General features: G+C 35.5%; 1 protein-coding gene across 2 annotated transcripts in view; it reads right to left on the reverse strand.

The window, feature by feature from the left end:
* The window catches only part of LOC137251378 (uncharacterized), a 90264-nt gene that overhangs the window by 5491 nt on the left and 57919 nt on the right, over positions 1–26854 (reverse strand). For both annotated transcript variants that reach the window (XM_067785838.1, XM_067785837.1), the window contains one exon: positions 4224–4487. In XM_067785838.1, coding sequence (XP_067641939.1) covers positions 4224–4460 — 237 coding nt within the window. In that variant the 5' untranslated portion in view covers positions 4461–4487. The remainder of the gene's footprint in view (positions 1–4223; positions 4488–26854) is intronic.

Genomic DNA, 26854 nt, shown 5'->3' on the forward strand with positions numbered 1-26854 from the left:
AATACGGGATCATTTGCGGGCCCTTTCGGCATCATCTCTAGATAGTTGTCGGGATCCGTTCGGGATCCCGTCAGGGTCTTTTCGGAACTATTAGGTGATCATTTGAGGACATTTCCGTCATCATTTCTGGATAGTTTTCGGGATCCTTTCGGGGTTCAGTCAAGGTCATTTCGGGACTTTTTCGGGATCATTTAGAGATGGCTTTCAGGATTCGTCCGGGAACCCGTCAGGGTAATTTCTGAACTTTGCCGAGACTATTTCGGGATAATTTTGGGACCTCCCCAATATCATTTCTGGATGGATTTTGGGATCAGTCCGGGATGCCGTCAGGGTCATTTTGGCATTAGGTGATCATTTGAGGACCTTTCCGGCATCACTTCTGGATGGTTTTCGGTATCCGATCAGGATCCCCTCGGAATCATTGCGGGACTTTTTCGGAATCATTTGGGGTCCCTCCCAAGAGCATTTCTGGATGGATTTGGGGATCTGTCCGGGATCCCGTCAGGGTCATTTAGGGGTGCGTTCGAGATCCCGTCAGGGTCATTTCGGGACTTCTTCGGGACTATATCGGGATAATTTCTGGATGGTTTGTGGGATCCATCCACGACCCCTTAAGGGTCATTTCGGGACTATTAGGTGATCATTTTAGGACCTTTCCGGCATCACTTCTGGATGATTTTCGGTATCCGTTCGGGATCCCGTCAGGGTCTTTTCAGAACTATTAGGTGATCGTTTGAGGACATTTCCGGCATCATTTCTGGATAGTTTTCGGGATCCTTTCGGGGTTCAGTTAAGGTCATTTCGGGACTTTTTCGGGATCATTTAGAGATGGCTTTCAGGATTCGTCCCGGAACCCGTCAGGGTAATTTCTGAACTTTTGCGAGACTATTTCGGGATAATTTTGAGACCTTCCAAAGATCATTTCTGGATGGATTTTGGGATCAGTCCGGGATGCCGTCAGGGTCATTTTGGTATTAGGTGATCATTTGAGGACCTTTCCGGCATCACTTCTGGATGGTTTTCGGTATCCGATCAGGATCCCCTCGGAATCATTGCGGGACTTTTTCGGGATCATTTGGGGTCCCTCCCAAGATCATTTCTGGATGGATTTCGGTATCTGTCCGGGATCCCGTCAGGGTCGTTTAGGGGTGCGTTCGAGATCCCGTCAGGGTCATTTCGGGACTTCTTCGGGACTATATCGGGATCATTTCTGGATGGTTTATGGGATCCGTCCATAACCCCTTAAGGGTCATTTCGGGGTATCCGTTCGGGATCCCGTCGGAATCAATGCGGGACTTTTACGGAATCATTTGGGATTCCTTCCGGCATCATTTCTGGATGGTTTTCGGGATTTGTCCGGGATCCCGTCGGGGTTATTTCGGGACCTTTTCGGGGCTAATACGGGATCATTTGGGGATCCTCTAGGGGTCATTTCCTGACTTTTTCTGTATTATTTCGGGATCATTTTGGGACCCTTTCGGCATAATTTCTTGATGGTTTGCCGGATCCATCAGTGTCATTTCGGGACCATTTTGGGATCATTTGGGGACCCTTCCGAGATCATTTCTGGATCCGTCCGGGATGCCGTAGGAGCCGGGTTAGTTTTTGCACCCCTCCGGGATCATTTCTGGATCTGTGCGGGATCCCATCTGGGTCAATTCCGGACTATTTCGGGATCATTTTGGAATCCTTCCGGAATCATTTCTGTATGGTTTTCGCGATCCATCGTGGATCCCCTCGGAGCCATTTCGGAACTTTTTCTGGAGTTAGTCGGGATAATTTAGGGACCCTTCCTGGATATTTTCTGGGTGGTTTTTGAGATCCGCCCGGGAGCCTGTCAGGGTCATTTCGGAACCTTTTCGGGATCATTTTGGAACACCTTCAGGGATCATTTCTGTGTGGTTCTCTGGATACGTCTAGAATCGTGTCGCTCTCATTTCGGGTTTTTTGGGACTATTCGGGGAACTTTTGGAGACCCTTTCGGGGCATTTCTGGATGGTTTTCGGGATGCGTCCGCGATAGCATTGGGGTCATTTCGTAGCTTTTTCTGGATAATTTCGGGATCATTTGGGATCCTATCAGGTTATCAGCTCATTTAGTTCTTTTTTTTACTCAATTACAAAAATAAAATGCATTAGACAGAAAACAAAATTTTAAAACAGATAATAAGCAGGCTAACGCGAATAGCCCATTTATTAAAAATTTTCCTTGCGGACGGGGCCGCGGGTAAAGGCTAGTTTTTTATAACCATGCTATGTAATGACTTTTGTGATAGCATAAATATTATTTTACACTGTGTGATACGATTTAGATTTAGTAAAATTTTATGTGATAAAGTACGGTACATTTGATTGTGATGCCAGGTTGTTTTAATGTTATGTGACAAACAACATTATGATATCAAACGATATGATCTTCTTCCAGTGATGATGCGGCGTGATATCAAGCGATGTGATATACTTGATGCGATATAATATGATATGATTCAATTTTGTTAAAATAATGCCAATACTCTTTAATACGATGTATTGTGATTAATTTCGATAAAACGCATATAAATGATGCAAATTTATAGAAAAGGCTATCCCTACTTGTCCTTTTTTTTTGCCTTTCTTCTTTATGTTATTCCGAACATAAAGCCATTTTCATTATAATAGTCCAACTGCATCTAAAGTTATGTGATATGGCGTGATGTTTCATTAATTACCGTGATGCGATGCGATATTTTTTAATTAAATAGAAATGTAATCTAACGCCGATGTGATCCAGTGATATGATTTTACAGGATATTATTTTGCATATTAATTTTTTACCAAATGATGTCATATAAATTTATATCATATGATAGAATAAATGTGATTTGGTACGATATTTTGCGAGGCATGTCAATCTCTATATAGAGATCAAAAGATATTTTTTGAAATGATATGATGTGATTATCTTATAATTAGTGATGTGATCAATGAATGAATATAAGGCGCGATAGCCACCGAAGAGATTTTTTGGCCTAGGTTCTTCTACAATTTGCGTCGTGCTCCTTTTAATTTTTTTCTAATTAAATTAGTTTTCACTGAGAAGCTTTTCATAGCAGAAATACAGTCTGATTACTTGCCAAATCACTGCCGAGAGGCGACCCTGTTTAGAAAAAGTTTCTTCCAATTGAACGACGATTCACCGGGGTGACTTTTTCATATTCTCCCCTCAAAAACACATTTTTTATCAGTTTTTTTTTAACTGATTTTCCGTAACCTCTTAACTTTGTTATCTTTAAGGCGAAAATATACAAAAAAAGGTTTTATAATTTTAGTCATAGACAAGTGTAGGGGGTTGAACACTTTTATTCTTTTTCTGGCAGTCACAGGGGTGAGTGCGTCGGCAAAAAATAGGTGTAGAAATCGTCGGCCGACCCAGGGTTAAATTTTGATATTGCTTTTCCGGGGCGTGAACCTGGAATGTGATACGTAACTTGATTTAGTAATCATTATGTGACATTCTGTCATGTGGTAAGACATTTCTTTTTGTGTTGCTTATGTGATTTTATATTGTATCTAATAGAGCGATATGACGATAAAATAATATCGACGGCTTATACTGCAAACCTCATAACCTACAAAAAAAAATTTCATGGGAAGCAAAAAACTATTAAATCTTTCATTGAAAGCATAGGAGTAGCTTCACTCTATTGTCCAATATTTAATTTTATTGCTATGCCATATTGATGCATTAATTTCCGTGCTATCAAACTGCATCAAAAAGCAATTTCTGGAAATATGTTACTCAGCAGGTTTGCACTCTAAGCCGACGATATATGAAATGAACAGAGTAATGTACTTGAATATCACGTGATGCATGCTGTTTTGCGATATGATTTGTGTGTGATATGCGACGAGATGACTTTAATACGATTTCATATGAATTGGTGGGATATTTTTACAATGTATGGGAGCTACGGTAAAATGGTGTGACAAGAAACAATTTTCTGGTTAGTTAGTAATTCTTATGTGGGAAATAATGTAGTCGCATATAATACAAAATGATATCGTTGCTAGTTTAAACTGTATATTAAAATATTTTGTCTCTAACTCAAATTTGTTTGCCTTCTTATGATGTGATCGTAGAGATATATTTGATATTAGAGGATGTGATATGCTGCGATGTGATTGAGTATAATATGATTTAAAGTTATTTAATAAAGGAAAAAGCCAAATACCTTCTTCACTTACATCAACAATCAAATTTTTCGTTGTAACCATTTTCTGAAAGAAATCCCAAAATATGCCGCGTTTCACACGCGATTTGTGCACATTTTTTGACGTAAAAATATCACTTTCACTAAATACGGCTGGTGGATCATATGATGCTGCATGTGCTAAAAAGTCACTTGTCAATTGTGTGATGTCTATAGTTGTCAGCAATGTGATTAAGAATACGAAGAGGAGAGAAACGTTATGCACTAACATTTTGTTTTAACTCATTCAATGCTTATACTGCAAGAAAAGAAAGGAAAAACAAATTAAATAACAATTAGCAGTAACAGTTTGCGTTAGCGCACACGTGCCTGTATTTCAACGAAAATCAAAATCTCACATCACATCATTATGCAGTAACCAACATCACTACGACGGGCAGAGAATCAGCAGAAAAACCAAAAATGCTAACAAAAGTCAAATTCGCTACGAGATTGTTACATACCTACAATCCTCCTGTTGATGTACATACAATGCGTGTTTGCGTTAAAGTCACTTTGTATTCGTTACATCACACAACAGCTCTACTCCCACATATCCTCACGGCTAATATAAGCCATTTTGCCAGCATTATGCGCTTTCATGAGTAGCTCGTTATTTTGGCATTTGACATCCATAAGTATGAGCCTCACATGTAAGAGCCAAAGGGACTAAAACACAACACGGAAGTCAGCAGAACCGAATAGAAATTTATGTTTATGTAATTGACTATCGATTTGCGAGTTTGCCTATGGTAAATTTGGCAAGCCGGCTCTGCCCATGTTAAATAATGACGGCAGTTCAAAACATGCAACACGCAATGATCGCTAACTTACGCAAGTCAGAGTTCACAAAAAATTTTAATATGCTCATGTATCCAATGAATACATAACCAATATGCAAACGCTTGATTAGCTGAGGAAGGATAATATTGCGTTGTTTTTACTGTAAATTTCTATTAACGTATTCAACAGCATAACCGTTGCAAGGGGTTTCGATTAAGAACTCTTTTTTGCTTGAAAGTACTGTTGCTATATAAAGGTAAATGCACTAAAAGCTACACAAATTTCATGATTTCTTGATTTCCTGTTATTGGTTGGATTGACTTATTTGTGCAATAAATACAACATTCGTTATCTGATGCTTACATTGTCGTTCTTATTGTAACATCGTTTGTTTGTTAGTAATGAGAAAAGATTAAGATTGTTATCGCAGTTGTTTCTTAAGCTTGCTTCCTTCGGAAGTTCTGATGCTTTCTTCATGGCTACAATTTCCGCTTGAAAGACACTATATTAACCTGACAGCCTGTACGATTTACATATTTCTGTATTGACACTACTAACAGCAGACACAAACGCATCCGTTAATTTGGAAACATCGGTTTACACGCGTATAATAAATTTCGCCGTTTCTGTTTCTTAGCCAACCCTTCGGCTCTATTGTGGTCCCAAGATTTAATTCCAAGCTCAGGCACCGGTCCATATTGTGCGTTAGCTCTATACTTATTTACGCTGTACTGCTATGGCCATAATATGGCCTACACTCAAATTGTTCCAAGTCCCTTAACCTTGTTGCAGCTGCTATCGCTATACCTTTGGCCAGTAGGTATGCAGCCGGGGCATATAATGCTGCTGTTTGATTAGTTTTCATGGCTCCCGTTATGCTAATAATTGATAATCTATATACCCTAAGTAGTTTTTTTGTATACGTACTTTTTTTTTACCAATCGTAAATTATGGGCTTGAAAATTGTCGTAAATACCCAATTAGTGTGAGTTTGAGCGATAGGCTTCACGTACAACCTAGCATCTTCTTGTACGTATGTAGTGCCATGGATACTTTCTTTGCTCTCTCCCTCATATGAAGTTTCCGCGACAGCCTAGCTCCTAGCTATTTTTATTTATAATAAATAATACTAAATCATTTTTTTCCGCGTTGGCGATTAACCCGACTTCAGATGTTCAGGCAAGCTTATACGCGCCTGATCCATCAGAGAGCTGACTGTTGATGACCAGCATCCACAGCATTGGTGATAATACCCCACCCTGTGGCGTTCGTATGTTTGCAGACTTTATGGCCACGCGTAGACCCGTACTTGTACTTAAGATTTGCGTTATTTATGAATAACTCTAGTTCTTTCCCAATCCAAACATAGCCGTAGACACCCGAATCATCCCGGTTAGTTTATATAAAATTCACTGCCCCAACAGTCTATTACGGGATTTTCTTCAAGAAATCACTTGATGACGGTGTGCAGAGTTTTCTGTTTCGTTTAACTATGTCGCCCTCAGAACATTTTCTGGTCTCGTTGTCAGCAATTGCATTGTCTTCGCAACAACTTAAAACAGGTTAGAGCTACAGTTATTGCCCATGTATGCTATTTAACTTCAGCAACGAAAATCAAGCGGTAATCGCAAAAGAGGGCAAAAAATAATAGTTTCTGATCCTAACATTCTACTGTATGGCCCATAACGTGTAAGCCCTACCAGACCAGCTCGAAAGGCCGGTAGATCAAGTAGGATGCAGAAGACGGCTCTCCTTAGGTCTTCTGATCGGGATACTAACGAGCCACTGCCTGATAGGAATATACAGCGAACGCATGGGAAACCCAACCAGCGATTTTTGTCAGAGCTGCAAGGATGAAGAGGAGATAGAAAATGTCGGGCGATTCCTCTGTAGATACCCCGCTCTGTCCATAATACGTATGGAATACCTGAATAAGTATTTCATCGACTGTTTAGCAGAACTTTACTCTGCGGAAATCGAAAATATTCTATGCTACATCAGAAAGACGTATTAGTTCAAATTCTTACACATCTAAAGGAGGAAGGGATATAGCCCCCACAGTGGTAGCACAATAGGCCAGCCGGCCCAAATATGGTAAATGGTACATATCCGATTGAAGATGTACGTTAAGAGGAAATAGTTACTTGTACAGATTTATTAATAAACTAAACTAAACTTTTTCTCATGGTTACTGGATTTTTTCCAAGGGCGAGAAATATTTGAGTTATTCTATGGAACCTAAGTGTGTCGCTCACATTGCTTGGGGCAGCCACTTTAACCTAACCTAACCTGACGGCTTGACATTAACGATAGAATCTACTACTTTTTTATTATATACTACTGAGTAGCCTAAAGTTGGCTAACAGGGGTAGCGTTTCTAAATATCGCTCATTTACTTCAAAAGTGTCATAACTCAAAAAACACAATTTTCCAAGAGAGTCATTCAAAGATTTTAACTGCCATATGTTGCGCATATAAAGGCATATTTTCATTTTTTTAGCACGTGGTAAATTTTTAACTGATCACAAAGATTTTTTTATACAACACGGATCATGATATTGGCTACGTTTATATGTTATTAACTCAAAAGTCATGTTTTTTGAGTTATGACACTATTGACGTAAATGAGCGATATGTTAGGCCAACGTCAAGTAATGTTCTTGATATCACAAGATATGAAGTTTAATATTCTCTTCACAAACTGTAATAAATTTTAAGTATGTGTTTGTATAATGTACTCATATTCCTGCAAAGAAACATACACTCTATGCATTACTAAATTCCTCTGTTGCTTGGTATTTCAAAATTATTGAGCATTATAGCAAATCGAATATTTAATTAATCAACAAACATATGCATAAACAAAAACAACTAAGTACATGCGTCCATTTAGCCAATAATACAACTAATTTAAATACGAATCTTTTATTAGATGATCTAATTGAATTTAAAGCTAAGTATGCGTAGAAAGCGAAATTGCATTTTAAGATCAAATGCGAACATTGATTTCATACTAAACGTATTCAATAATGTTTTCGCGTATAGCAAGTGATCCATATAAAATTGAAATCAAATTGAAATCAAACATTGTATAATTTGTTAGTTAAAGGATTGTAATACAATTAAATTAAATTAGCTTGTTGTAAATCAGTACGTATGTATGTATGTGCGTAAGTTTTGAAAGAGTTTATGCTCCAGGTTGCGAAATTACTGAATTTAAAAATATAAGTTTTTTATAATTTGTTTTTTTGCGTTTGACTCAACATGCAACAGATACACTGAACGGAAATTGAAGTTTTGGGTATTCCACACCTTCGAAATCTATGTATTTATATTTCTCAGAGTTTTTGGATATTCATTTATCGTTCTTAAATGAATACACTTAATCTTTAATCTGGCAGAAGAACAAGGCAAAGTTAAATGAGTTCTCTGTGCAGTGAGATATCGCCGATGCAGACTATAGAAGTTTTGAACGATATATGCAACAACTAATCAAAATAAATTTTTTTATCAAGGAAACTGAGTTGAAACTTCGGCATAAACGTGTTCTGCTCGTTCAGACAGTCATAAAAACATTTAAATGAATCGAAAATGCTGAGCGAAGTTTGAAATGTTACAACACCGACAGTCCCGCGCATATTTATTTTACTTCCGAATTCAGCAAGGTTTTAATATTGATGTGATACACCATCAAAAACACAACTACTTAGGTATAGCGCCCTTTCTTTCGTATACCCAAGGGGCTCTTTCCAGTGAAGTTTCTTTAGTTGAGCTGTCTAATGATCTATTGATGCCATCATTGAGGAGCGGATAGAGTTTAGACGTTTTTACAACCCATAAAAGAATTGACTGATTACCTAATACACTACCTTGTCGACTGCACGTCCGAACATTTTCTAAGATTATATATTCAAAAAGCTTATATAATATATATGTATGTATAAGAATGCATTTAAATCTTCCTTGTTTTAGTTTTGCAAATCAGTATTAAGCGCACATTTTTCCTTTACTAATCAATTAATTTTAAATTAATTTGATAAAATATAACTTCTTTAATTAATACAGAATCTACGCTTATTTTATCTTGAATCTCGTGTATTAAGCCACAAAAAACTCAAAATTAAAAACCCTTACTATGTTAATTTGTATATATGTTTATATACTCTGCAAAAAATCATGCGATTGATACCTTTTGTCTACATAGGGGTATAATTTGTATCCTCTAGTTCCTTTTGGGTACAGTCGGGATTAGTTAGTATGAAATTCATGTAACCAACTTTGTGGAACAATAAAAAAGAACTGCAACCGGAACGTAAAATAAAAAAAAGCGACAGCTGTTTCGATTATAGTTTGATAGTTTTTTCAAAGCCGGGGCACTCCCCGCTTATATTAATATAAAAAGAAACATATTAAATGGAATTGAAAGAATTATTTAAGATAATTGCGGAGCCATTCACCGAGCCTAAAATATTACTGTCATTTTCTGTATCGTAGTATTTTTTTTATACTCAGTTGAGCAGAGCTGACAGAGTATATTAACTTTGATTGGATAACGGTTGGTTGTACAGGTATAAAGGAATCGAGATAGATATAGACTTCCATATATCAAAATCATCAGGATCGAAAAAAAAATTTGATTGAGCCATGTCTGTCCGTCCGTCCGTCTGTCCGTTAACACGATAACTTGAGTAAATTTTGAGGTATCTTGATGAAATTTGGTACGTGGGTTCCTGAGCATTCATCTCAGATCGCTGTTTAAAATGAACAATATCGGACTATAACCACCCCCACTTTTTCGATATCGAAAATTTCGAAAAACCGAAAAAGTGCGATAATTCATTACCAAAGACAGATAAAGCGATGAAACTTGGTAGGTGAGTTGAACTTATGACGAAGAATAGAAAATTAGTAAAATTTTGGACAATGGACGTGGCACCGCCCAGTTTTAAAAGAAGGTAATTTAAAAGTTTTACAAGCTGTAATTTGGCAATCGTTGAAGTTATCATGATGAAATTTGGCAGGAACGTTACTCCTATTACTATATGTATGCTTAAAGAAATTAGTAAAATCGGAGAACGACCACGCCCACTTTAAAAAAAATTTTTTTTAAGTCAAATTTTAACAAAAAATTTAATATCTTTACAGTATATAGGTAAATTATGTCAACATTCAACTCCAGTAATGATATGGTGAAACAAAATGCAAAAATAAAAGAAAATTTCAAAATGGGCGTGGCTCCGCCCTTTTTCATTTAATTTGTCTATTTATTTATTTTATTTATTTATTTATTTATTATTTAAAGTCGACGACAAACTATGGTCGACTGCATAATATAAAAGATGTATAAATATACAACTCAAAAGATAAAATTTAAGATATATCGAGATTTCAACAATGTTATATTACAAACAAAGAAATATTAATATATTATATATATATTAATGAACATTACTATTTAATATAATAATAATAAGAAATATGAGTAGAAATAAGATCTTATGCCGAAATCTTATACTGGCGGAATGCATCAGATTCCGCTCAGCATGATATTGGAATGCAGTGGATTCCAATCTCCCTGTTGGAATGCAACAAGATTCCAATCAGCATGTCATGGGAATCCGGCAGTGCTAAGAGTAGTGTAATGAGGATACGCCATCACAAGGCATAAAAAAGTAACATGACCTGTGTTGTTGGAATGCACCGGATTCCAATCAGCTCGATGCCTGACCCATAAGATTATACTGCCGGAATGCATACGATTCCGGTCAGTGACTCATGAAAAAGCATGTTTTTTACGTTGTTGGAATGCACCAGATTCCAATCAACACAGTACTGTATTGTTCCTTCTTAATGATACATGTTGATAAATGTTCCTCCATCCTTAAGCGAAATAGTTCCTGTTTTTTATCGAAGGAATAAAATGCCGGCAAATTCAATTAGCTTGTATCTCTTAAATTAGATAGGCAAGTATTGCATTACGCATAGTGGCAAAAGTACATTCAAGACTGATGCAGCTATACAAGTCATTGTAGTGCGCGCACCAGATAAGAAGAGGATTATTTTTAGCAAAGTTTCGTCGACAAAGGGGTAAATAGAAAGGAACGTAGTGTCTGGATACTCTAGGGGGAACCGCAAAAAACAAGCGGCTGAGGAGGTCCGCGGAATCAATTTCTCCAATAATGAGCTTATGGATGAACAATACCCCCAGTAATATTCTCCGATTTTCCAGAGTGGGTAAGTTAATAAGAAGAAGTCTACTTCTGTATGGAGGAAGGTGGAGACTTGAGTCCCAATTAAGGCCGCGCAATGCAAATATCAAAAATTGCTTTTTAACTGACTCTAGACGCTTTATATGCTTTTGAGAAACAGGGGACCAAACGCATGAGCAATACTCGAGTATTGGACGAACCAGCGATGTGTAAAGAAGGTCTAGGTTACTTTTAATGCCAGAAGTCGAACAAAAATTTACCAATCCTTGTGAAATTTCATAGGGGCTTAGACTCTGGGACGATAACCGCTTTCTATGAAAAAGGGCGAAATCGGTTGAAGCCACGCCCAGTTTTTATACACAGTCGACCGTCTGTCCTTCCGCTCGGCCGTTAACACGATAACTTGAGCAAAAATTGATATATCTTTACTAAGCTCAGTTCACGTACTTATCTGAACTCACTTTTTATTAGTATAAAAAATGGCCGAAATCGGACTATGACCACACCCACTTTTTCGATATCGAAAATTACGAAAAAAGAAAAAATGCCATAATTCTATACCAAATACGAAAAAAGGGATGATACATGGTAATTGCATTGGTTTATTGACGCAAAATATAACTTTAGAAAAAAACTTTGTAAAATGGGTGTGACACCTACCATATTAAGTAGAATGAAATGAAAAAGTTCTGCATGGCGAAATAAAAAACCCTTGAAATCTTGGCAGGAATACTGCTCGTGGTATTATATATATAAATAAATTAGCGGTATCCAACAGATGATGTTCTGGGTCACCCTGGTCCACATTTTGGTCGATATCTGGAAAACGCCTTCACATATACAACTACCACCACTCCCTTTTAAAAGCCTCATTGATACCTTTAATTTGATACCCATATCGTACAAACGCATTCTAGAGTCACCCCTGGTCCACCTTTATGCCGAAATCTCTAAAAGGCGGCCACCTATACAACTACCACCACTCCCTTTTAAAAGCCTCATTGATACCTTTAATTTGATACCCATGTCGTACAAACACATTCTAGAGTCACCCCTGGTCCACCTTTATGGTGATATCTCGAAAAGGCGTCCATCTATAGAACTAAGCCCCACGCCCTTTTAAAATACTCATTAACACCTTTCGTTTGATACCCATATCATACAAACATATTCTAGAGTCACGTCTGGTCCACCTTTATGGCGATATCTTGAAAAGGCGTCCACCTACAGAACTAAGGCCCACTCCCTTTTAAAATACTCTTTAATACCTTTCATTTGAAACACATGTCATACAAACACATTCCAGGGTCACCCTCGGTTCATTTTCCTACATGGTTATTTTCCCTTATGTTGTCACCATAGCTCCCAACTGAGTATGTAATGTTCGGTTACACCCGAACTTAACCTTCCTTACTTGTTTATTTCTATTTTTCTTCAACTCCAATAAACAAAATTTAAAATAGTATAATCGTTGAAAATAGTTTTTAGCCAGTTTTTAAGCCCATTATTTCACAAAAATTGATTATATTAGATATTAAAAAAAATTTTAAATTGTTAAGAATTCTCGTACGCGTAGAAATAGTACTTATCCGATAGTATCCACAAGCGCACAAATACTACCGTTGGGGTACAAAGATAACCGACATTACACACACTCCATAAGACTTTCTCAAACGAAAGGGACCAAGCAAGCCAAAAAAAGATATTAAAACTAGCTATAGTCGCGCCTCATACAGGACTCAACCAAGACTAATCGCCATTTTTTAAGTGTATGTGTGTTTAGGCGTGCAGTTACGTATATTTGTATTGTGACATTCGAATGGATGCTGCCATTTGTAGAAACTAAAAAATTTATATTAGTTTTATAAATGTATTCTTATTGTTTTAAAGCTAACTAAATTTGTGTGCTGCTCTTTCATGCTTTTTCGCATGGTTTGCACTTAGTTATCAACTACGCCTCACAGTGGAACTTTTTACTCAAACTAAAACGATTTAAGACCGTGAACATGCATAATTTAAGAACTAAGAAAAAGGGTACTGAACTGAATATATATATACAATGCCGAAAACAATAGGTACAGAAAAAAATGAAAAAAAACTTCCAACTGAGTAAGTATCAGTTATTCCAAAAGCACACCATCCAGATCGCACCCAAAGTTAGTAGGAAATTGAGAAAATTATTAAATCAGAGAAGAGAAAAATACATTGCAGAAACAGGGTGTATACAAAAGCGAACTTGCGAGAGCACTACGTCCATCAAACAGGCCGCAAGCATTGAACCACATTCAAAGAAAACATATACAAAAAACTTATTTATATACTTTTACTTCAAAACTAGAGTCCTAGCAAATGCTCGCTTTATATGCATGGAATTCGAGGAAAGAGAGAGACACTATGTTCCAAATAGTCGATTTTTTGACCACGAAACCGTACATGTTTCTGCTACAGAAATGAAATATCACCTTTCTGTCAGAAAATCTAGAGATGACAAAAATGCCTTTAGTTTATTTGCGTCGAAACCTAATACGACTGAAATATGCTAGTGCCTCACCCGACACATGCAAATTGTTAATCTTCCAAGGGCCGAAGATATGAAGGCCTTACTACGATTTCCATTTTATGAAACTAGAACGGGTACAAAAGCACATTAGGATCGCGTTCTTTCAATTACTCGTAAATAACTAAGTATTAGTTCGACTAAGTTATATAAAAATAGAAATATCCTTGCGTTTGATACCATGCAGGACATGGTAAACACCTTGCCTAAATTTGAAGTGGATTAGCTTCATTGTTTCTCGCAGAAACCTTCGATGTAGCGCAACATTTTTCTTTAAATGGGTCAGCAGTAACTTTATCTATATTCGATAACATAAACCTTTGCTGCTCAAAAGTGGCAGGGATAAATTCTAGTCAACTTTAACTGTAGTTTAAACTGCCACTTAAAACCGGGTCTTAGTGCTCCGAACGAAATGGAGCTATTAAATTCAGCAAATCAGGCTTGTTCTTCTTGAACTAACAGTTGTTCAGTATAATTGATCGCATTACGGTTAATTCTAAGGAGCCTTTTTTACAAGAGGATAAACTTTTATGGTCATTTTATTCAGTGAAAATTACAGATTTTCAAACACGGTTACTGATTTTTCTGTTAAAAAATAAATATCTGTAATATCAGCATCTACTGTTATATTTTAACAACTTTCATTGGTACTTCTAGGGTTACATTAATTATTGAATTCCTTATTATTAAAGGGGCACGCTTGGGTAAAAATGGCATTTTGAATGCAACGTATTCTTTTAATCAGCACCTATTTGTGAGCGAAACCCTACATTTCCACATTTACCTTATATCATTTTAAAGGCGATGGAATTTTGCATTTACTTTTAAAATCGATCATGTCGTAAACTATGTGACCTTTTCATAATAAATAAATTGTAGCAGAAAATGTTGAACAGAGGGTCCATCGCTTGCTCTCATGCTAACTCTTGTGCCTTTAGTTCGCGAGTAAGGGAGAGAGAGTTCACCATACCGTTTTATATGAGAAAATTTGTTTACTACTTGGTGAATTGCTTTGTCACGATATACGAACTGATAGTTTCAGTTCCGATACATATACAAATTGTCGGCAACATATTTCTTTTCACCCGATTGGCGGCCGAGAGCGCGACGAAAGGGGGCGGTGAAAAAAACGTGTTGCTTACAATTTGTAATTATGTCTGAACTGGGACTATCAGTTCATGACTAAGAAATTCCCCACGTGGGACATAAAATGATAGTATGTAATACTGATTACTCCTGTTATTCGACCCGCTTTGCTTGGTATTTCCCAGGTAGAGATCGTAGTTACCTTTTTTCTTACCTAAAACTTATAATTTTCAGTTATTGAAAATATATATAAAGAAGAGAGTCAGTGTTTTTTTTTTTCTGGTGGAAAATTTGAAAATGTGGGCACGTGTCCTTTTAATAATAAACGATTCAATTGTTTGTTTAATAATTTGGGAAAATATAAACAAAGTGACATCAGGACGGACAAGGCGACACCTGTTTCGATTATACCTTGTAAATTTCTTCAATACCTATCTTCCCGATAGTTGGATTTATATTAGGGCGTGTCGATTTAAAAATCGCTCATTGCTTTGTAAAAATCGTATTCTAGGGATCCAAATAAGAAACTTTGCCGAAGGAACCATACCTCTAAAACGAATTATGATGTCCCCCCTTTGGGTCGAACTTTTGGGTAGGGGCAATTTCAATTCTACCTACTGTACCTTGTGGTGGCTTAAAAAAAACAACATAAGCAATTTTACGATCTGCCATTGTGTCAAAGTGATACCTTCATTTTTTAAAACGGTTGAATAAAAAACCCACACAACTATGTTTACGACATGCAAATGCATCACAGTGATGCCTTGGTTTTAAAAGGGGGTTGTAAAAACGCTAATTTCTAATAATTTTTTTTAATTTCTTTTCTATTACTAGGTTAAATTAATTTTTTCATTTACATATGTTCTGATTAATTAAATTTCTAAAGAGAAAAATAAGCTCCAAAAAGAAAAAACATAGGCATTTCAAAGTGGGATTTTTCAAAATTTGCAAGTTCGACCCAAAGGGGGGACATCAGAATTCGTTTTAGAGGTATGGTTCCTTCGGCAAAGTTTCTTATTTTGATCCCTAGAATATAATTTTCATAGAGCAATGGCGATTTTTTTCCTTCCCACAAATCGGCCCGGCCTAGTGTATATGTATTATACATTAGTCTTGATTTTAAGAATAATTTATCTAAAACCACTCCACAGTGCACTATTTTTGCTGTCGAATTTACATATGCACGCTCTACTATTTACTTTGTGTGGTGCTTCTTTTTTCAAGTTTGCCCACCGATTATAAAAAAATTACTATACTTTTTGTCTATATGCATTGGTTTAAACTAACTTTTCTTAAAACGCCTCTAACTCCACATTGTGTTCATAAAGCATGCCAAATTCTCACATTTATTTTAATTTTTTTTTTTTTTTTTTTTTGAAGCCGTAGGCAACTCCAGGCATATTGTTGTTGGAAAATTGTCATATTCGTAACGTTCTACAGGAGTCCAATAGCGTTTATACTACAAAGTAAACAGAATGAAAATGGAGTATTGTGAATTTATAAATTTTTTCAAGCATAATTTTTATAACGCACAAAGTGAACTAAATAAATATTAAAGAAAAAAAATAAAATAATAATTATAATATCGTGTTGAACAAAAGTAGAAAAAAAAAAAAGACTACAACTAAATAATAAAAATTTCAATACAACATAAATGCAATGAACTCAACATATCCTCTAAATATTATGGATAAAAATGGCTACAATAAATTTATTAAATGTGAATGAAAATTTGCAAATAAACACAATAAAAATGTAAACAAATTCCTTGGTAGACTAAAGTTCATTATAATTTAGTTAAGCTTTATTTGATAAATATTTATTCATTTTATAAACAAATACATGCACAAGTAACACAGATAAGTCGAGCCAAAATATAAAATTTATCTAGGGCCATATACACTTTCTAAATAAAACATTATTTGAACTTAAACCATTTTATTTTCAAAATCTAAAACTATTTATTAAAATTAATGAACGAATGGTCGCATTTAACGAAAAATATTTGAATATATATTAGGGCGGGTCGATTTAAAAATCGCTCATTGCTCTGTGAAAATCGTATTCTAGGGATCAAAATAAGAAACTTTGCCGAAGGAACCATACCTCTAAAACGAATTCTGATGTCCCCCCCTTTGGGCCGAACTTTTGGGTAGGGGCAATTTCAATTCAACCTACTGTGTCTTGTGGTGGCTTAAAAAAAACAACAGAAGCAATTTTACGATCTGCAATTGTGTCACAGTGATACCTTCATTTTTTAAAACGGTTGAATAAAAAACCCACACAACTATGTTTACGACATGCAAATGCATCACAGTGTTGCCTTGGTTTTAAAAGGGGGTTGTAAAAACGCTAATTTCTAATAATTTTTTTTTAATTTCTTTTCTATTACTAAGTTAAATTCATTTTTTCATTTACATATGTTCTGACTAAATAAATTTCGAAAGAGAAAAATTAACTCCAAAAAGAAAAAAACAGATGCATTTCAAAGTGGGATTTTTCAAAATTTGCCCCTACGACCCAAAGGGGGGGGGGGGGGACATCAGAATTCGTTTGAGAGGTATGGTTCCTTCGGCAAAGTTTCTTATTTTGATCCATAGAATATGATTTTCACAGAGCAATGGGCGATTTTTTTGCCTCAGCACAAATCGACCCGGCCTAATATATATATATATACAGAAGTGTAAATGTATGTATAAGTGCTAAATAGCTGACCCACCAGAAAATAGCGTAGGTCTATGAACGTTTCACCTTATAGCAAGCCTATGGAACATCTTAAAATAAGCCTAAACATAAAACCGTTTTATTGTTGTGATTGTTGTTGTAGCAATAAAAACATTTCCCGAAGATTTTGGTGAGAATTATCGATGTTGATGGTCCTTTGCCGGATGTAGATCCGGTACGCTTCGGTAACAAGGATTAAAGTGCAAAATTTAAGCCCGTTTTAATATGACCACATTGAATCTTCTTGACCATCCCACCATATCCATGAGGAATTTAGGGTCGCCAGAGTTTCGGCTGCAAAAGAAACGGGTTCGCCACGGGTATGTGAATTTGCCAATTTGGTTGAAGAAGCCATAAATTGCTCTAGCAAACTTAAAAAGGTTGCCCTATAAAACCCTTTGAATCAGTAGGGTATTCTTACGACTGGCATAAATGGCGCGGATATATTCTTAACCCCCTAACCTGCTGGGGTAAAACAGTTTTCCTCTACTTGATACTAGATACTTCAACACTATGAACGTACGTTGTAAGATCACATAAGGTAAGGTTGAAAAAAGTTAAAGCTACTTCGGCCACCGTGGTGTGATGGTAGCGTGCTCCGCTTAACACACCGTATGCCCTGGGTTCGCACCCCGGACGAAGCAACATCAAAATTTTAGAAATAAGGTTTTTAAATTAGAAGAAAATTTTTCTAAGCGGGGTCGCCTCTCGGCAGTGTTTGGCAAGCGCTCCGGGTGTATTTCTGCCATGAAAAGCTCTCAGTGAAAATTCGTCTGCCTTGCAATTTGCCGTTCGGAGTCGGCATAAAACATGTAGGTCCCGTCCGGCCAATTTGTAGGGAAAATCAAGAGGAGCACGACGCAAATTGGAAGAGAAGCTCGGCCTTCGGAGGTTATCGCGCCTTACATACATTTTTTTTTTTTACTGCGAAAAATTTCAAATGATGCGATCCCAACATTAGATATATCCTCTGGAGATCCATTTGAGTCGAAAGCCACTGTAGATACATGGTAGAATGCTCTGCCTACCAGACAGAAGATCAGGGGTGGGTATACACTTGCAGCTACCGTTCGGAGTCGGGAAAAAATATGGAGGCTCGTAAGGAGTAGAATTCAAATTGGCCGAAATCACTACGGAAATGGATTGCGGCAAATATTTATTTATCTTATATTCGATCTATATGACGAGCGTTGCACAGTAGTCCAGAATACAGCTGCGGCCCGGGAGCTAGATGATCTTAATCTGAAAAAATGTTCTACACAATCACCAGCGATATTCGGTACCACCACTCGTCCGATGATCTCATCACTATTAAACTGTACTGAAAGAAAGTGCGTAGCTATTCGAGTAAATATTTAACTCGTGAACCGTAGCTGCATCGGTTGCTATACCATCCACTGCATTCTTTATCGCGACATCTCTGACTACGAAGACTCTTCAGTGGCCGAGCAGCCAGAATTTTGGCTATAATCGAGCTAAAGACAGAAACTTCCCCCCCATCCTTCCCGTCACAGTCATGAGCCAGTTACCTAGTCCACTGCTCAAGATAAGTCCTTTTTCTCAGTCTACTCTCGAGGTTGATGTTAAGTTAGCATCAAAGGCAGTTGTGGGCACACAATAGTCATCCCAGTCTGAAATAAAGTTTTAGTAGGTAAGAATTCTGAAATTCCCTAAGTAAAGAAGCTCATAATTCTTGTCACGAAACCTGATCAACGAATAGACCATGCACGCAATATCCACCTTTGAGCAGAATCTTTTCCATTAACATCTCTCCAATACGAGATTCTCGAGCTCTTACAAAGGGCCTTCCCTTCAGCAGTTCAATGCAGCTGAGGGCATCCTACCTCTATTCACCATATTGGGCTTCCTTGATAGTTTTCTATCTAAAATAAATCTGCAAATATTAAACCCTATCAGAAAGTACCAGGCGTACTCCCAAAATTAAAAAAGGTTTAAAAGCGAGTATCTATTATCTTTCCTTTAAAATATTCATTTCCGTTTTTCAAGGATTGTAAGCTAGTCAACATAACTCAGCCAACTTAGTCATCGAACAAGAACACCCCTTTAAGAATCGCAGAAGTGTATCACGGACCAGAATTTGCCAAGTCATCTTCGTAGGTAACCACTCGATAGCTACTAGCATTAAACTCCACAAGTAGCTTGTTACTACAACTGCAGTTTAGAGTAGAGGAAATAGAACAAAACCTGTGACATCTGTTTGCACATCCTACTCTCGATCTTGCCCCTTCCTTATTTTTCTGTGCCACTTTGATTCCCAAATTTTGCTTAATAAATTTAAGGGCGCCCATCTCACTTCTAATCAAGCCAGCGCTTTTTCGAAGTTATTAAATGAATTTTCAAAGCCCCGAAAGTTATCACGAGAAAATTCTTTATAATTATGTGTGCTTGACAATCGAATGCGATCCGCAAGCTGCAATGCCGGGAGCGAACTCCGCTGAAACTTGGCATTTATGTACAGATCAATCAGATGCTCCCACATTTTAAGGAGAAGTTACGGGAGACTGACTGTCCGAAATTACCCAAATTGCTTCCTGACAGGAGAATTAGAGGCATTCATGCTGAGCCAATAATTTCCGGCGGTGCGTTGTCTCACAAAGAGCGATAGCTGAATCACAAGTCTGTTGAAGAAAGTTCGTTTGGAAGTTCGGCGATATTCTACGTACATGATATTTGCGTACTAGAAGACTATTTTCTCATTTAGACACAGTACTACAGAACTTTAAATGGCAGTATAGCTATAACGTCATATAGCATTTTCAGGTCAAATGAAACTTTTTTCAAGTCAGATGAAACTTTTGTCATTTCAAATTAAACTTTTTTCATTTCAAGTGAACCCTTTTTCATTTTAATTGAAACTTTTTTCCTTTCAAATGAAACGTTTTTCAAGTCAAATGAAACATACTACTAACCTAATTGTCAATATATTTATATCGTACTTTATAACGCTATTTATCAAATTTTTCTTTAAGACAACTATTTCAAATTAGCCATATTGAAGACAAAATTTTTGCTTAAATTTTCTTTGTGAATTTAAGCTGCAGTTAAGGTCGGCTTAGTTTAACCTTGTCTTTTGATCGTTTCAATTTTTTAATAGATAAAGTAGCAGGGTTATACGCTAGGCAACTTATATCCTACAATTTAACCACCCACTGAAAATAAGCACCTATATTTTTTACTTGTATCTACTCCTCTTATATATAAAGCACATTCTTCTTCTACATTTACTTCGTTAATAACGTAAGAATAAAGCAAAGTAGAGAACAAAGAAAAGGAACCAAAGAGCATGATGTGAGCGTATTTCCTATTCACTGTCTGACGCCAACTAACACATCGGTTGAATCCTCTGTATTATGCCTTTCTCTTTGACCAACGTCTTACCAAACAACATAGAACGATAGCAAGGTATTGAGAGAAACATTACTTTTATCAACTATGTAGTAGAGCATGTGGACTGTGGAGAGATCTTTTTTAACTATGCTGAAAAACATAACCGTAAAAAGTGATCTTTTCTACTCTATGACGCAGTTACATTGCACTTCACTCATTTGGGTCTTTGAAAATATATATATTTGTTTTTATTCCATTATTTTTCATTGTATATTGTATTTAAATGGAATACTTAGAATATATATATTTGAATGGGTCGATTTATTAACCGATATCGCGCCATCGATTTTCGATAGGATTTTGGGTCAGTAAAAAGTTTCACTACGCACGAACCTGCGAAATTTCATTTTTTTTTTACTTTTTTTTACTTTTATTTTTAAGGGTTTTTTCATGACCTACTAAAAAATTTTCGGAGATTAAGTTTCCTTTAAACTATTCTGATCTATTTCGTTGTGTGCGAATAAATACAAAGTTTATTCCACCTTACGGCCCAACGTTTCGCAAAATTTCCTTGGCATCATCAGGGGCGTAATATTTTTAGATGTGGCGGTTGACAAAATTACAAATGAAAAATAAATAAAATTTTCAAAAATTACACCATTAATTCAATAGAAAATGGGTACCATCGATTTGTGGTACACTTTGTCAAATTAAACACTATGAACACTAAAAAACCAACGTTTTTAGCGGACGCTTTTTGGTCGGACAGGGTACACGTATGAAATTTTTTTTTGGTTTAGTAGTTCTATGTTGTTTGGTAAGAAGTTGGTCAAAGAGAAAAGCATAATACAGAGGATTCAACGGATGTGTTAGTTGGTGTAAGACAATGAATAGGAAATACGCTCACATCATGCTCTTTGGTTCCTTCTATTTGTTCTCTACGTTGCTTTATTCCTACGTTATTAACGAAGTAAATGTAGAAGAAGAATGTCCTTTATACAAAAGAGAAGTAGATACAAGTAAAAAATATAGGTGCTTATTTTAAGTGGGTGGTTAAACTGTAGGATATAATTTGCCTAGCGTATAACCCTGCTACTTTATCTATTAAAAAATTTAAACGATCAAAAGGCAAGGTTAAACTAAGCCGACCTTAATCGCAGCTTAAATCCACAAAAAAAAATTTTAGCAAAAATTCAGCCTTCAATGTGGCTAATTAGAAATAGTTGTCTTAAAGAAAAATTTGATAAATAGCGTTATAAAGTACGATATAAATATATTGACAATTACCTTAGTAGTATATGGTTTCATTTGACTTGAAAAAAGTTTCATTTGAAATGAAAAAAGTTTCATTTAAAATGAGAAAAGGTTCATTTGAAACGAAAAAAGTTTCATTTGAAATGATAAAATTTCATTTGACTTGAAAAAAGTTTCACTTAAAATGAAAAAAATTCATTTAAATGAAAAAAGGTTAATTTGAAATTAAGAAAGTTTCATTTGACTTGCAAAAGGTTCATTTGAAATGAAAAAAGTTTCATTTGAAATGATAAAATTTCATTTGACTTGAAAAAAGTTTAATTTGACTTGAAAAAAGTTTCATTTGAAATGAAAAAAGTTTCATTTTAAAGGAAAAAAGTTTCACTTAGAATGAAAAAAGGTTCATTTGAAATGAGAAAAGTTTCATTTAAAATGAAAAAAGTTCATTTGAAATGAAGAAAGTTTCATAAAAAAATTTCATTTGATAAAATTTCATTTGACTTGAAAAAAGTTTCATTTGAAATGAAAAAATTTTCATTTGAAATGAAAAAAGTTTCATTTAAAATGAAAAAAGTTTCATTTGAAATGAAAAAAGGCTCATTTAAAATGTAAGCGGTTCATTTGAAATGAAAAAAGTTTCATTTGAAATGATAAAAGTTTCATTTGACTTGAAAAAAGTTTCATTTGAAATAAAAAAGTTTCATTATTATGTTGTTTGGCCAATTTATAAATATTTGGTTTGCTAAAATGAGCATTTGTGGCCATAAATTAAAACAGGGTATATTTGTTATTCCCGACGCATTTCGACGTTACCTTACGTCTTCTTCTTTGGGGATATTAATATTCACATTAATAATTATTTATTTCTGGTACTAATATAATTTTAGCACAACATTATTAACATAGTAATAAATGTCATTTTACTATGTTAATAATGTTGTGCAATAATTATATTAGTACCTGAAATAAATAATTATTAATGTGAATATTAATATCCCCAAAGAAGAAGATATAAGGTAACGTCGAAACGCGTCGGGAATAACAAATATACCCTGTTTTAATTTATGGCCACAAATGCTCATTTTAGCAAACCAAAAAAGTTTCATTTGACTTGAAAAAAGTTTCATATGAAATGAAAAAAGTTTCATTTAAAATGAAAAAAGTTTCATTTAAATTGAAAAAAGGTTCATTTGAAAAATTAAAAGTTTCATTTGAAATAAAAAAAGTTTCATTTAAAATTAATAAAGTTTCATTTGACCTGAAAATGCTATATCATATTCAGATGTGACTCCTTGGTACTGGCTGAATTTGCATATCACCTGCATTGAAGTTTAACGCTGAAGCTTTCAGACTCCAATTTGGCTTTCAATCAAAATTTTTATAAGAGAATTTTCAAAATTGAAGTTCTAACTGCACTCATGCCTAGTTACAATTTTATGTTATAAGCCGTTTGACTAATAAGCTTTATAAATTATACTTTAGGTGTAAATTTTTAGTGGGATTATAGATACATATGAATATTATATGTATATATATATATATAGATATATACATATATATATATATATATATATGTATTTGTGTGTTTGTATCAAACGAATAAACAAATACTATTTCGCACACATTTATATTTAATTAACCAACAAATGCCGACATGTGTTCACGTTGTTTTTGTCGGCTAAATATTAAAATATGGCCCAGATAATAACTGTAAATGGCACGGTATGCATACCAAAATACATACGATTGTTTGTATACATTCATGTACTATTTTACAGAGGATTTATAAAACCCACTTTAGAAAATGGAGCATATTTTGTAAAATTCAATGTTGAATCCTTTGCAATATATAAAAGGATTTTTCTGTTGTTAGCGGTTCGTTACACTGAATTGCCAAATAAACAAATTTAAATATTTTACACCAATAATTAACTTTATTTATCACTAAAAATAAGTGTTCAGATAGTTAAAATCAAACTTCTCAACATATATAGCCCCTCTCCTCTTAACCTTGAGCTCACTGCCAATGTAGCCGTTAGATTCTCATTTCTCTAGCATTTATCTTCCAACAGGAATTAATTTGAGTCCAAAAACAACTCAAATTTACTCTACGTAGGAGCACAAGAGATCCAAAATTAAAGACGAAACGTCCAATTTTCATGATATATATTGGAACGACTTTCCTTCATCCCTTGTCAAATTTGATTTCGAGGCAAACCGGTTTCGCGTTGTACTAACATCAGTGTCGATTTTTAGTATTATCGTATATTGACCTATTTTCAATTTTCATTCTGCAGGGGTACATTTTTATCTCCAACTTGCTAGAATTTACTAATCATGCGCAGAACTTACCTTTATGAATTGGTTATCTTCATGCATGAGAGAAAGAACACAACAGGTGATATTTAAAAAAATTGCGATAAAGTTCTATCTGGTGTACCCATTAAAGCCATAGAAAAGAGCTAAAGGCAACTTGGCATACACAGTGCGGTGATCTAAGGAAATTAAAGATCCTAACATTTCCAAAACATTTTGTACGTCGTTAGAAAGACTTAACATGCGTTACCAGGTTTATTGCGATATATTGGAATCTATTCAAAAACAGTTTTTGATGTTTGTAGTGAGGAGCTTATCACGGTATCTAGGATGAAAACTTCCTCTATATTCCAAAAGTCTTAAACTTATATAGCTACCTACTTTGCAAAATCGCAGAGAAATACTTGGAGTGTGTGACAGCGCTGTTTTGCTAAGTCAGGTTGTATTCAACAGCGCTGTAGGCCATCTATACATTTTCAATCACTTTTCTTAAGTGCTTGTAGATCAAACTTCGAAAGTCAATAATAACCTCCCACGCAGCGAAGCTTTACTTGCTGTTTGATAGTTGTACGTCTGCTGCTCAAAATCGCGTCCATTCCAACTGCACTACTAATCAATAAAGAGTGCGATTCTCTGTGGTCCGGCATCGCGTCCATTTCGACAATATACCGAATAATATACTGTAGCGGATCTAAAGAAATTTTCAATAATTCTGCGCCTTCTATTAGCTTACGAATCACTAACTGTCGAACAAATAAACTCAAATGTTCTGTATATAAAAGGCTTTTTATTAACAACACTACTATGGTAGTAGATCTTCACAATTTAATGTATTCGCGTACTTCACTTATAGCGTGTTAAAATCTTACTGGTTCCCCATCACTTAGACTGCGCTACTTTTGTACTCTCAGCTGCCTCGTCCGCCTGTTTTTCTAAGGGATTAGACTTTTCGCGAACCGTCGTTTCGGATAGGTGTTTATTTGTTTCTCTTATACTCTGCATGGCTTGTCCGCTGTTGTATTCTATGTATGTATAAGAGTAATTTCATCTGCGCTCTTTGTTGCGGTTTGTGTAGCATATAATTACCAGCGGCATAGTGTCGTGTCAAAACTGCTTTTATTAGCCGCTAAATTGAATCATTCACAACGGGTTAGGGGATTTGAATATAAGCGCGGTAGGTATGCCTGTCGTAAGAGGCAACTAAAATACCAAATAGATTAAAGGGATTGTGTAGCGCAACCCTTCAGGTTGCCAGGGTATAATATATAGCTTTTCCAAACCCAATTGTCAACCTGTTCCATTAACAACCGATGCTCTGGCGACCTCGGACTCCTCATGGATGTAGAGATATCATCATGAAATTTGGCAGGAACGTTACTCCTATTACTATATATACGATAAATGAAAATAAGCAAAATCGGAGAAGGACCACGCCCACTTTTAAAAACAAATTTTTTTAAAGTAAAATTTTAACAAAAAATTTAATATCTTTACAGTATATAAGTAAATTATGTCAAAATTCAACTCCAGTAATGATATGGTGCAACAAAATACAAAAATAAAAGAAAATTTCAAAATGGGCGTGGCTCCGCCCTTTTTCATTTACTTTGTCTAGGATACTTTTAATGCCATAAGTCGAACAAAAATTTACCAATCCTTTTGAAAGTAGGTAGGGGCATAGATTTGGTAGGGGCATAGATTTTATGACGCTAACTGCTTTCTGTGAAAATGGGCGAAATCGGTTGAAGCCACGCCCATTTTTTGTACACGGCCGTCCGTCTGTCCTTCCGCATTGCCTTTAACACGATAACTACAGCAAAAATCGACATATCTTTACTGAACTTAGTTCCCGTACTTATCTGAAAGCACTTTATCTTGGTATAAAAAATGAACGAGATCCGACTATGACCACGCCCACTTTTTCGATATCGAATATTCCGAAAAATGAAAAAATGCCATAATTCTATACCAAATACGAAAAAAGGGATGAAACATGGTAATTGGATTGCTTTATTGACGCGAAATATAACTTTGGAAAAAACTTTGTAAAATGGTTGTGACACTTACCATATTAAGTAGAAGAAAATGAAAAAGTTCTGCAGGGCGAAATAAAACACCCTTAAAATCTTTGCAGGTACTACATATATAAATAAATTAGCGGTATCCAACAGATGATGTTCTGGGTCACCCTGATCCACATTTTGGTCGATATCTGGAAAACGCCTTCAGATATACAACTACCACCACTCCCTTTTAAAACTCTCATTAATACCTTTAATTTGATACCAATATCGTACAAACACATTCTAGAGTCACCCCTGGTTCACCTTTATGGCTATATCTCGAAAA

Source organism: Eurosta solidaginis, chromosome 4 (assembly GCF_040869045.1).
Source record: "Eurosta solidaginis isolate ZX-2024a chromosome 4, ASM4086904v1, whole genome shotgun sequence".
Taxonomy (NCBI): Eukaryota; Metazoa; Arthropoda; class Insecta; order Diptera; family Tephritidae; genus Eurosta; species Eurosta solidaginis.